This window comes from Callithrix jacchus, chromosome 5, assembly GCF_049354715.1.
Source record: "Callithrix jacchus isolate 240 chromosome 5, calJac240_pri, whole genome shotgun sequence".
Lineage (NCBI taxonomy): Eukaryota > Metazoa > Chordata > Mammalia > Primates > Cebidae > Callithrix > Callithrix jacchus.
Genome location: NC_133506.1, coordinates 133,053,884 through 133,067,013, shown reverse-complemented (window position 1 = coordinate 133,067,013; position 13,130 = coordinate 133,053,884). Strand labels below are relative to the sequence as shown.

The 13,130-nt window shown below is 50.6% G+C and overlaps 1 protein-coding gene across 6 annotated transcripts in view; it reads right to left on the bottom strand.

The window, feature by feature from the left end:
- Positions 1 to 13,130, bottom strand: part of SEC14L1 (SEC14 like lipid binding 1) — a 93,191-nt gene that overhangs the window by 19,164 nt on the left and 60,897 nt on the right. For 2 of the 6 annotated variants that reach the window (XM_035301880.2, XM_035301883.2), the window contains one exon: positions 10,813 to 11,372. The exons of 2 other annotated variants lie outside the window; for them this stretch is intronic. In XM_035301880.2, coding sequence (XP_035157771.1) covers positions 11,357 to 11,372 — 16 coding nt within the window. In that variant the 3' untranslated portion in view covers positions 10,813 to 11,356. Of the gene's footprint in view, positions 1 to 139; positions 551 to 10,653; positions 10,769 to 10,812; positions 12,777 to 13,130 lie in introns of those variants that run through there. 2 more of the 6 variants (XR_013536020.1, XM_035301881.3) reach the window with 2 other exon arrangements.

The following is a 13,130-nucleotide window of genomic DNA, read 5'->3' as shown; positions in this document are numbered from 1 at the left end:
CTCAATAAATAAACGAATAATAAGACCGGTGGATTGTCCCAACATTGATAGCCTGGTTGTCGCAGTGAATTATAATTTTGCAAAATGTGGCCATTGGGGGAAAATGAGTAAAGAAAGGGTCAAAGGATGTCTCAGCGTGATGTCCTGCAATTGCAATTTTAATTAAAAATAGATACAGGCTTTTTCTCCATCACCATGAAGCCTGATTCAATTGCCTCATTTTGGTTTTGCTGTTTAAAATAATAAATCTACCAGGGCAACATTAGTAGCAAACTTGTAATCACACTGAATCCACTTCGGCTGGACGATCTGGCTTCTGTGCAAAGATGCTGGAGTCCCTGTTTTAATTGACTCTGGGTCTTGTGGCAAGAGAAGCTGCACGACATTGTTACCATCTGAGCGCATGGAAACACGGCCCAACTCCTCAGCACGCGGCCCAACTCCTCAGCACGCGGCCCAACTCCTCAGCACGCGGCCCAACTCCTCAGCACGCAGCCCATCTCCTCAGCAAGTGGCCCAACTCCTCAGCTGACTCCTAATTAGCTTCTTCCTGTGGTCGAAAGACCAAATTTCACAGCAGTGGAGATTATCAAGAGGCGGCCGTTCACAGAATTATAATAGGTCCCTGTCCATGCTCTTCTTGCATAGCTCAGATGTTCTCTATTCTGCTTTCAAAAGCAAAGGCTTTCATCCATTCCATCTATTGATCTCTCCACTGAGTCAGCAAAGAACAGTAGTTCCTAAACCGGGAGCACAGCAGCATGTGGGTCCTTCACTCATCTACACCCTGAAAACTTCTTGAAAAGGTATCAAACAAGAAGCCAACTGCTCCCCTTCCTGTGGTCCCAGCAAGTCTCAGCAGCACCCCAAAGGCTGGAACCAGACAAGCGGGTCCATGCTTCTCCATATCCTAGAGCAGGAACCCGGGCCACCCCTGCAGGAATCCCTGAGGATCAGGAAATCGGTTCAGCAGTGTGGCTTGTCACCCACTCCTACTACAGGCAGGTTTCATCAGTGACATTCCCAGAGGTATTTCCTCTCCATTTCCAGATCACCCACTGTATTAGTCCATTTCCAAGCGGCTGTAAAGATACTGCCCTAGACTAGGTAATCTATAAACAAGGGAGGTTTAATTGACTCACAGTTTTGCACGGCTGGGGAGGCCTCAGGAAACTTACACTCAGGGCGGAAGGGGAAGCAGGCACCTTCCTCGCAACGCAGCAGGAGAGAAAGAAGGAAAAGGAAGGGAAAAGAGACCCTTATAAAACCATCAGACCTCGTGAGAACTCACTCACTATCACGAGAACAGCACTGGGCAAACTAGCTCCATGATCCAATCACCTCCCTCCCTCCAAAAGTAGGGATTACAGTTCAAGATGAGACACAGAGCCAAACCAGCCAGATCACCTGGCTCACCCAGGCTGGGACCTGGATAGTCCCTGACTTCTCAGTGTCAGCTACTCCTCCATAAACAGGCATCCAAGGACCCTCAAGGACTGTTGGTGGCTCCCTCCCTCCTTCCACCAAGCTTTCACCTGGTGGTTGGCCCCCAGGCCCACGCAGGGCTCCTGCCTGCTGCTGTCTTCTGGGTCCCTGTGCTCGCCTTCTCGGAGCTCCCAGCCTTCTTGCCATGCGCCTCAAAGTCTGTGGCTGTTTCCTCCCCTCGGGGTCCTGGAAGTCTCATCCTTGCACCTGTCCCCACCCAGGCAGGCAGCTCTGAAGTCCCCCGAGTTGGGGTCTCTCATGCTCCTAGGGCTCCTCTCCAATCTACTGCCTGCCAGGGGAGGGACGCATCACCAGGAGCCCCACCTGTACCTGGCCAGGCCAGACCACCATGAAGGCCCATCTCACCTTGCACAGGCCTGGCGGACACCATCTGTCCATGGCCCCACTGAGCCTTCCTCCCCACAGGCCAGCCCGGGCAGCATCTGCTGTTTCCCACTCTGGCCAGCAGGCAAAGACTCCCTCCCTGAGCCCCAGGAAGGGAGGGAAGGTCCGGACTAGCACTGAGACACTGACAGCTTGGGGCAGGGAGGGCACACAGGGGAGAAGCAGACGTCAATCCCCAACTCTCCTACATGGCTTACTGCTTCCCTGCTGTGTCTCCCAGGAGCAGGAGCGACTGCAGCAGGTTGTTCCCTCCATCTTGCTCCACAAGGGCAGGGAAACTGGATTGATTCGCTGTCATATCCCCATGCCCACCGTGGGAACAGCTGAGAGGAGCTGTGGTCTCTGCTGGCTGGGATGGGCCTGCCAGGGAGGCTGCTGGCTGGTTCCTTGTCCCAGCTGTGGGCACATCCCCAGTCCTGCGGTCCAGCAGAGCACCCCATCCTCTGGGCCCCAGGTGGGAAGATAAGGTCAGCCAAGCAGGGCTGGGTTGTCTAATCAGAACTGTAGGAGGGCTTGCCCAGTGGCTCACACCTGTAATCCCAGCACTTTGGGAGACCCAGGTGAGTGGATCACCTGAGGTCAGGAGTTCAAGACCTCCTGGCTAACATGGTGAACTCCCCAACTCTAATTAAAAATACAAAATTAGCCGGACACGGTGGTGCATGCCTGTAATCCCAGCTACTCAGGAAGCTAAGACAGGAGAATCGCTTGAACCCAGGAGGAGGAGGCTGCAGTGAGCCAAGATTGTGCCACTGCACTCCATCCTGGGAGAGACAGATTGAGACTCCATCTGAAAAAAAAAGAAAAGAAATGCTCTGGCCCGTGAATGCAGCCTGAGAAGCCTGGACTAGAAGCAGTTCAGCTTGCTTCCACGTCCCAGGCGCCCACCCATGCCGTGGCAGGCCCTGCCTTCTCCCTGGAGGAGGGAGGCCCTTCTGACCACCCTCCACACACCAGCACCTTCTGAGTGTCCAGCGCAGCTCAAGGGCTCAGTCAGTCACACAGAGGTAGGAAGGAGAAGGAGACAGACCTGGGACAAGTCGGTTCCATGAACATCACGGGGCCAGGCAAGGTGCCTTGTGCCTGTGCCTTTTGGTAGGCTGAGGCAAGAGGATCGCTTGAGCCCAGGAATTTGAGACCAGCCTGGTCAACATGGTGAGACCCCATTACTATAAAAGATAAAAAATAAAATATAAAATAAATCTCATAGCATTGCACAAAAGTCTGTGCAGGGACAAGTGGGACACGAATGGATGCTGGCCAAGCCCTGACAAATGTCTTCACAGTCAAGCTTCCCGAGTTCTCCTCGAGGGGCTGGAGCATCCCAGGCAGAGGAAACAGCAGAAGCAGAGCGCTGGAGGTGAGGTGTGGAGCTCCCACTGGAGGTGAGGTGTGGAGCTCCCACTGGAGGTGAGGTGTGGAGCTCCCACTCAGCAAGCTCAGATCCTTTTGCAAATAACCAGGCACTTCTAGGAAAGAGATTAGTCCAGATTCCCTGGGAGCTTTAGACTTTCAGAATCAACAAAGAATAAATGAATGCATCACTCTGCTCCTTCAGAGAACACGTGCCTGCCCGGACCAGCTGCACCTCTGAGGCTGGGATGAGAGGGAGCCGCTGAGGACACAGAGTGAGCCCGAATGAGTGACTCCAGGGGCCAAGTGAGACTGGGCAGCAGGGAGGGTGCCCACCACCCATCATGACCCTCTGGCCTTCCCATCCAGCCACTTCCTACACTGTGGGCCCCCTGAGCCCTCCTTTCTCTGGGAGCGGCAGGGAGGCTAAAGCCAGGAGGTTGTCAGGTATGCCAGAGTCAACCTGGGCAGAAACGTAAAACAAGAGCAGGCGGGCAGGAGGGAAGACCTGGATGGCCATGGGGCAGCTCAGGACAGGACTGGCCTGAGCCCATCACCGGGCACCTCACTGAGACTACACAAGGGCTTTGTCAGGCGCCCGTCCCCCCAGGGCAGAGAATGTGAGCAGCCCAGGCAGGGCTGACCTGACGCTGACACCCTCAGCGCCCAATCCTTCCAGCTATGCCACGGGAGGCTCATCAAGCGGTGGGGAGAGAAGCGGGAAACAGGCCACGACTCACTGAAGGTCTCCAGAGGCTTCTCCCCACCAGCGGTGGAGCCTTCTGGAAGCATTCAGTCCATGTGCTCCTCTGATGCTGCCGGAACTAGGGGTTGGCACCTCCTGCAGAGCAATCAGACAGCCTGTGTCTGGAGGGGCAGGTGCCAGGCCTAAGAAAGCAGCAGCCCTCCAGGAAGCTGAGCCCCATGACCAGCCCGTCCCACACTCCGACAGTCAGGAAACCACCTCCTCCTCTCCTACAGAGCCTCCAGGCACAGCTCACGATGGCATCCAGGCACAGATCCTCCTGGGAACTCCACAGGTGCCAGATTCTGCCCCATCAGGGACGCAGAGGGTGAGCACAGCCCAAGCACCACTCCACACCGACCCCATAGCAGGGGCTCAAGGAGGTGGCACCCTCCCTTTAAGGAAGAGCTTATTCTTGTTCACCCAGAATAATGTCTGACCACACATCTGGGAACCCCGTGGCCCAGTCAAGCTGACACATAAAAGTACTCAGGCAAGGCTGGGTGCAGTGGCTCACACCTGTAATCCCAGCACTTTCGGAGGCTGAGGCAGGTGGATCACCCGAGGTCAGGAGTTTCAGACCAGCCTGACTAACATAGTGAAACCCTGTCTCTACTAAAAAATACAAAAAATTAACTGGGATGGTGGCAGGTGACTGCAATCCCAGCTACTCAGGAGGCGGAGGCAGGAGAATCACTTGAGCCCAAGAGGCAGAGATTGCAGTGAGCTGAGATTGTGCCATTGCATTCCAGCCTGGTGACAAGAGTGAAACTTATCAAAAAAAAAAAAAAAAATGACCCAGGTAACACACCAGTAGGCAAAGCACGCAGGCTGGAGGATTTCCCCCTGTGGCTCTGACTCCAAGGGCAGAGCTGAAGAAGCCAAAGCTGTCACTGCCCCATCTCTGAGAGCTTCAGCCAGGTTACGAGAGACACAGGATGGTGCCAGGGGAGGAGTGGCTCTTGGCAGAACCAGGATCACCTCCAGAGGGCTCCACCTTGGGGAGCTGTTGCTTGGCTTCACTCTTGGGTGTAAACCAGCTAATATGGTTTGGATCCACGTCCCCTCTCAAATCTCATTTTGAATTGCAATCCCCAGTGTTGAAGGCGGGGCTGACTGGGAGGTGACTGGCTGGTGGCATTCTCATGAATGGCTTAGCACCATCTGATATGGTTTGGCTGTGTCCCTACCCAAATCCCATAGTCCCCACCTGTGGTGAGAGGGACCCAGTGGGAAGTAATTGGATCATAGGAGCAGTTCCCCCATGCTGTTCTCATGATATTGAGTTAGTTCTCATGAGATGTGAGGGTTTCATAAGGGGCTTTCCCCGCCTCCACGCTGTACTTCTTCCCACTGTCATGTGAAGAAGGACGTTTGCTTCCCCTTTTGCCATGACTGTAAGTTTCCTCAGGCCTCCCCTGCCATGCTGAACTGTGAGTCAATTAAACATTTTTCATTTATAAGTTACCCAGTCTTGGGTATGTCCTTTTAGCAGAATGAGGACGGACAAATACACCACTCTTTCTTGATACAGTATAGTGAGTGAGTTATCAAGAGATCTGGTTGTTGAAGTGTGGCAGCCTCTCCCTGCTCTTTCTCCTGCTCCTGCCTTCCACCATGAGTGAAAGCTCCCTGAGGCCTCTCCAGAAACAGATGCTGCCATGCTTCCAGTAGCCTGCAGAACGGTGAGCCAATGAAACCCCCCATTTTTATTGTATTTTAGGTTTTGGGGTACATGTGAAGAACATGCAAGATTGTTGCAGAGGTACACACATGGCAGTGTGATTTGCTGCCTTCCTCCCCATCACCTATATCTGGCATTTCTCCCCATGCTATCTCTCCCCAACTCCCCACCCCTCACTGTCCCTCTCCTATTTCCCGCTCCCACAGACCCCAGCGTGTGATGCTCCCCTCCCTGTGTCCATGTGTTCTCATTGCTCAACAGCCACCTATGAGTGAGAACATGCGGTGTTTGATTTTCTTATCTTGTGTCAGTTTGCTGAGAATGATGGTTTCCAGGTTCATCCATGGAAACCCCTTTTCTTTATAAATTACCCAGGCTCAGGTATTTCTTTATAGCGATGTGGGAGCGAACTAGTACACCAGCCTGGCAAGGTGGAAAGGGCAGGGCTTGGCAGCCAGACAAGGACTTAACCTTCAACTTCGGACTGAATATGTACTCAGCAAAAATGAGACGGCTCTACACATGGAGCCACAGGGTCCCCCTTGTCTCTGCAGCCTCTGTTCTCTCCATCAGGAGTGACACTAGGTCTCTTGTCCCTTACTGGTTCTCAGAAAGAGCCCTGAGAGGGCAGACAGCAGGTTCTTCTCTCCCTCGTGTCTCTAATCGGACATAACCTGGCTGGGGACAGTGCAGAGAGACACAGTAAGGGCTTGTGATGAGTTTTTTGTCACTGTCAAAACTGGGTCCTGATGCAGGTTCTTAAGCCCAAAGGCAAGGTGGGAGTGGGAGAGTCTGGCTGCTTCTATTTGAAGGCAGGACAGGTCACAGACAGCACACCGCAGGGGACAGAGCTTTCATTGGAACCACCTCAGATTCTCTCCTGGAGAACAGAAGTGACTAGGAACATGGAGGCTGCTGTCCTCGGCACAGCCACCACGCACACCGGGCCAGACACCAGCCAGTGCAGGGAACATCCCCGAGGGCATCTGTGCCACAGGTCACAGCAGCCTCATGATTTGGCTAGAAGAAATCCTGAGGTCCTGAGTAAATAACCAGTTACTTTTCTCCAAGGCAAACTAACCTAAAGCCGTTAACTAAAAACAAAAACAACCAAACAATAACAAACCCTTTTATTGTAGAACAAAACACAGAAATGCACAAGCTGCACAGATGGCCCCAATGCCAGGACTGCCCAGACCCCACACCATACCACAGGCTCTGCCCTGGGAGAAGGCACCTTCTGAGACCGCTGTGAGGATTACTTCCTTGGATTTTAAAATTTACAATAGATCTGCTCTAAGAAAAACAAAGAACTGGGTGGGGCATTTCCTACAAATTAGAGACTGAACTTTCTGGCTAGGTGTGGTGGCTCATGCTTGTAATCCCAACACTTGGGGAGGCTGAGGTGGATGGATCGTTTTAGATCAGGGGTTCAAGACCAGCCTGGCCAACACAGTGAAGCCCCTTCTCTACTAAAAATAAAAATTAGCCGGACATGGTGGCACATGCCTGTAGTCACAGCTACTAGGGAGGCCCAGGCAGGAGAATCGCTTGAACCCAGGAGGTGGAGGTTGCAGTGAGCCGAGATCGCACCACGGCATTCCAGCCTGGGCGACAGGAGACTTCATCTCAAAAAAATGATAAAGGGCCTGAGCCTTCTGACTTCAGTTTCCCATAATGCAGTCCAACAGTTTCCTTGGCCTCTGTACTTCTTGCCAATTGGCACCTGGATTCAGAGACTGGATCTACTCAGGTTGGATCGTAAAACTCTGGCAAGACTGTAGATCTCTAAGAGACACAGGGCATCTGGCATCTTTTTGTGTGTGTGATCTTAGCAGCTGATGCTTAATACCTATGTCTATTTATTCATCGGGATTGCAGAACGATGTTATTCTAACAGTTTTACAGTCACTAGAAGTTGGAATAACTTCATAGGTACTAATCTTCATATACTATGCATTTGGGAAAGGTCAGGATAAATGCTTGCTTATTTGCCAGTTTTCAAAGTAACTGGTTCCCTATCATCCAAAATTGTTATATATTAAAGTTATAAACTCATGAATCTTAATTCAATGGCATCCTGCGATTATTATTATGAGACAATAATAATTGGGACAAGGTGACCTCGTCCTGTTCCTGGCCAGTGAAGCCTCTGTGAGTTTCCTTTTGACATGACCTGGCCTGTATCAGGGCCCTTTATACTTAGAGGTCAGTTTTGCTGGATGTAAAATTTTTGGCTTACTCTTTCCTTGAAAAATCTGTATTTTCTTCTGGCAGAAAGTGCAGTCCTCAAAAAGCCTGATTCCCAGAATGCCCCAAGGACTTTTTTAAGTCCAGCACTTTTCCTAAAACATCCTTGGTGTTGCTCCTTCTCAGGCCCTCGCTCTTTCAATGGCCCCATCACTTATTTTCAACAGCAACACTCTGGAAGGCTTTCCATCCTTTTCTTTTTTTGATTTATAAAATCATCCTCATTTTCACTTTGCATTCCAAGTGGTCTCAATTTCTGAAAAGATTCCTGCATTTCCAATTCTTTCTTGAGTCCTGTCACTTCATTTCTGAGTTTCTCTGACTACGCCTTTCACGTTTCCTATCATGTTCTTCACAGTTTTTAGTACATTTAAAAAATTGCTTTTAGGCTGGGTGTGGTGGATCACACCTTTAATCTCAGCACTTCAGGAGGCCGAGGTGGGGGGACTGCTTCAGTCCAGAAGTTTGAGAGCAGCCTGGGAAACACAGCAAGCTTTCTTTTAAAACAAAATAAAAAATGGGCAGGTGCGGTGGCTCACACCTGTCATCTCAGCACTTTGGGAGGCTGAGGTGGGTGGATCACATGAGGCCAGGAGTTCAAGACGAGCCTGATCAACATGGCGAAACGCCATCTGTACTGAAAGTACAAAAATTAGTGCTGGGCGTGGTGGTGCACACCTGTAGTCCCAGCTACTCAGGAGGTTGAGGCAGGAGAATTGCTTGAACCCAGGAGGCAGAGGTTGCAATGAGCAGAGATCGCGCCAGGATAGAGTAAGACTAGGTCTCAAAAAATAAACGTAGTTTTTAAATGTGTTTTTTAGGTCTGTTTTGCAGGCACCCTTTCTGGCTTGCTCTCATTGTTGGTGGGAGTATTATTCTGCTCCCTATTCTCAGCCTTCTACAGATTTGACTGTGCTCTTTTCCCGATGCTCATTTTTATGGAAAATTATAAACATTCAGAATGAAGTATACTTCAAGAAAGCTGCTGTAATGTTGCGATGCTCCCTCTCTGTTATTTTGTGACATGGTTAAAACATCGTGTCCGTTTGCTTTCATGGCTGCCCTGCCCATAACCCTCCCAGGCGCAGTGTGGACCCAGCCTCCATCCTGCTTGACTTTCTTCCACTTCAAGCAGTGGAATGTGCTTTACTTCCTCAGCAAGCGGTTCCTTCCAGAAGTGAGCCCTGGCAGGTCAGTCCAGAGAGTCCAGAGGGCCTGGTCTGCTCCCCTCAATCCAATCCTGTCCCCAATGTGGCCTCTGTACCCCAGCCTCCAGGTGCACCCCAGCTGGCCTGTGTCACCTGCTGAGCGCACACTGGCTGCTGTGCCCCCCACTGGCTCATGGGGCCTCATGGCTTCTCCTGCTCTCCCATCAATCAGAAGTCTTGCGTGGAACCTCTGCTTTCTCCCCCAGGCACGGATAACCTATGGGTCAGGTAGGTCTTGCGACTATTGGTGGTTTACCCCAACATGCCTTTAGTTTGGGGGTTATGGGGCTACTTTATCACCTAGTTTTGCTGTCAATGATGTCCACAGGTTTTTCTTATTGTTGTGCTAAAAAACACGTAACCAGCACTGCCATTTGAACCATCTGAAAGTCGGTCCAGCTGTCCACGGGTTTTAGGTTTTGCAGGCTAGTTGTACTTACTGCCATCTTCCCAGCAACACTGGCTTTCCAAAGCCCCAACTTTTCCAGCAAAACTGATTCAACTGGTTTGTTTCATGATGACATTAGTAAGAATGCCTCCACCACAACTCCGGAACCGGAAGACAACCTACGGTTTGGGCTCTGCCAAAGTTCTACAGAGATGGGGAATTGCCGGGTGTGGGGGATGGCGCCTGTAACCCCAGCACTTTGGGGGCATATCACCTGAGATCAGAAGTTCAAGACCAGCCTAATAAGGTGAAACCCCATCTTTTTTTTAAAAAAAAAAAGAGATGGGGTATTAAAGGAAGCATGATGTATTTGAGAATAATCACATTGGCCAGACATGGTGGCTCATGCCTATAATCCAATGACCCCACAGTGCCTGGGGCACTGGCTTCTGCACCAAGCTGCCTTGAGCTGCCATGAGCAGAGATCGCACCAGAATAGAGTAAGACTAGGTCTCAAAAAATAAACTTAGTTTTTAAACGTGTTTTTTTGGGTGTTTTTGGGGAATTGCCGGGGGAGGGGGCTAGTGCCTGTAACCCCAGCACTTTGGGGGAGTATCACCTGAGGTCGGAAGTTCAAGACCAGCCTAATATGGTGAAACCCCATCTTTTTTTTTTTTTTTTTAAAAAGAGATGGGGTATTAAAGGAAACATGATGTATTTGAGAATAATCACATTGGCCAGGCATGGTGGCTCATGCCTATAATCCAATGACCCCACAGAGTGGGGCACTGGCTTCTGCACCGAGCTGCCCTGAGCTGCTTTCCAGCCTGCCCTGTGCTTTGGCGAGCCAGCAGCCTGCTCTGCCCACTGGGCTACAATCCCTAAAGGCCCAGTGACTGGCAGGGCAGTGGAGATAAGGTAACTCAGACCTCCAAAGATCCACACCTATTTTATTTTTTTGGAGGCACCTGATTAAAGCAATCCTTTTTACTTAGAAAGAAACATCACAGCAGGGATCGCACCATCACGGTGATGTGTGATCTGGCTGCATTTAAGAAAAACCATTACAAAAACCAGGTTTGCTTCTGCGTCAGCAAACATACAGCTGTGGCCTATCTGAGGACGGTCCACTCACCTGTGAAACAATCCCACGCAAGCGAAAAGCTTTCCTTCGACTCTAGAGTATCAGTACTCTGGCTTCAGAAGCTCTCTTCTTTCTTCAATCTCTAAATTCTCCCAAGAAGTTCAAACTGTTCAAGGAAAACTGTTGGTTCACGATAAGAAAAAGCCATGCTTTTCTTTAAACAGTTCACATTTATTATTGATAACAATAAAAAAATCTTTTAAAGACTATCGGTACTGTATTACCAAGAGTGAGGTAATATGTTTACAAAACATTTACAGAATTTGATATGCAAATCACAGATTTAGGAAGGAAGTGAATAAAGACACTAGTAATAGAGGGAAAATCAAAGAATCATTAGTACTAAGAAAGGGGAAATGACGGCAGCATTTTAAAAGAGTGGCGAGGTACTAAAGGTAGAGACGGAATGCAAACGGCATACTCGAACCACAGCTGCCCCAGACTCCCTTACAGGGAGAGCAAGACCGGATTGCTCAGGAGAACCTGGACCCTGGGAGCATTTGTGCAGTCATGTGCTTGGGGCTCTTAAAGATGCACTCAATTCTCTGGGGATGAAAGAGTGCCACTCCCGAATCAACTTAAAAAGAACAGATCTTCAGCCTGGGAGGGGCAGGGGATGGCTGCAATTCAAACAGTTCTATAAACATCTCTGGGCACATGAGGACTGTTGAATGAAGCATTTTCTTGGCAGCTGTCAGCAAAATCGCCATCTGAGACACAGAGAAAGAGAGAAAGAAAGAGAAAGCAGGGACCATCTTCAGGTCCTTGTGATCTGGGAACAGGAGGCACCAAATGGGGGCAGCACAGATGCGCTACTAGCCCTACCCCACTTTCTGGGAGCAAGGCTTCGGTACAACTGAGGAGCTGGATCTCTAAAAACAAATACACAAATGTGGACGAAAGGCAGGTGACCACCATGGAGGCCCAGGATATCTACAGCGTGCATGTCAGGACATCTACAGTACGCAAGCAGCCACTGGGGCTGACCTGACCAGGCGAGAGGGCTGCTGGGTCCCTCTCCAGCCCTCCTGATACCCTTACAGGGCACACACAGCCTCCATACAGCCCTCCAGTGACGCAGCACCCACCCAATGCCTCAGAGCAGCGCTGAGACAGCACCACCAGGATTTCCACGCTTACCACGCACACAGGTGACAGCCACATGGGGTTTGGCATGAAAAACACGGCCTCTGCTGCACAGAGACACACGCTGCATGTCTTTACCATGGAGGCCGCCCCTATGCAGCTTCCAGACAGATTCTCAAATCACCTGCTCTTCCCATGAAAAGCTGAAACATAAGGGCCTGCACCAGATACAGCAGGCTTTAAAATCAGGAATTAAACAGAAAATGTAAAAGGCAAACAAATTCCAGATTCTGATTTGCTTCTGTAGACTCCTGTGTTACTCAAACTAAGTTTCTACACATCCCGTCCCCCCAGCACCCCACCGTCATGCACACATGCACACACACAGCACATGCACGCACACACACGCTTGAGTCCACCGTTCCCTGTACAAAGAAGCAGGGCTCCTACAGGCTACACGCCACCCTGATGTGAATGTAACAGATACTGCTTAGCTATAAATAAAACCCTGTGGACGGTGTCAAACGGCAAATGCAACTTGCTGGTTCCCAGACGGCCTCTAGTGGCCACAGGAGGACACAGAGGAGATGCCTACACTGAGCTGAATGCAGGTGAGGGGGCGATAGGCAGAAGGAAAAAGGGCAAGAACCCCCCCCACCCAAGTTCACACACAGAAAAATCCAGCTCTAAAAAGTATTAAAAAGATTTGAAAAGGAGGAGAGAGGAAGTAACGTTGAATGATGGCAGCATTTTCCTGGAGTCACCCGGAGTTCCCGAGAGCCCCTCCTGAGCCCCCAGCCCCACTTCAGGACAGCATGTGGAGTGGGGGGGTCTGCCCACGGGACAGGGTGCTCCGCAGGCGGCCTCTGAATCCTCAGAGGAAGAAGGACCTCATGGGCCGTCCCTAAGTCCACAGACCATCTCGACTGTGACAGGAGGCCACGATGCAGCTTGGGGGAAACGTGCTGGCAGCTTCTGTCCCAGGTGAGGAGGGGCCATCTCTCGAGGATGTCACAGGAATTCATTCACTAACAGACAATGCAGAGTTCATTGGAAAAATTTTTTGCATCAACATCTGGGACCGCATCAATCTCTTAACTGGTATAGAAGCTACTGTTCTTTCAAGAGAGCCCTTATGCTCTGGTTGGATTTTGTGCACAACGTATACAAAATCTATGGCTATTGAGTTAAGTTAGGATCAGAGTTAAAACTATCTGCCAAGAGAGTTCTGGGATCAAATGACTACATTTACCATCCGGAGAGCTATTTGCTATCTAGAGGTGAGAGGAGTCTGTACAATGTCGCGCTGGGTGGGTGGGCGGCGCAGCTGGCTGTTGGAGGAGGGGTGGCCATCCCCTCTGCACGCTAGGCGCAGGCGGCGC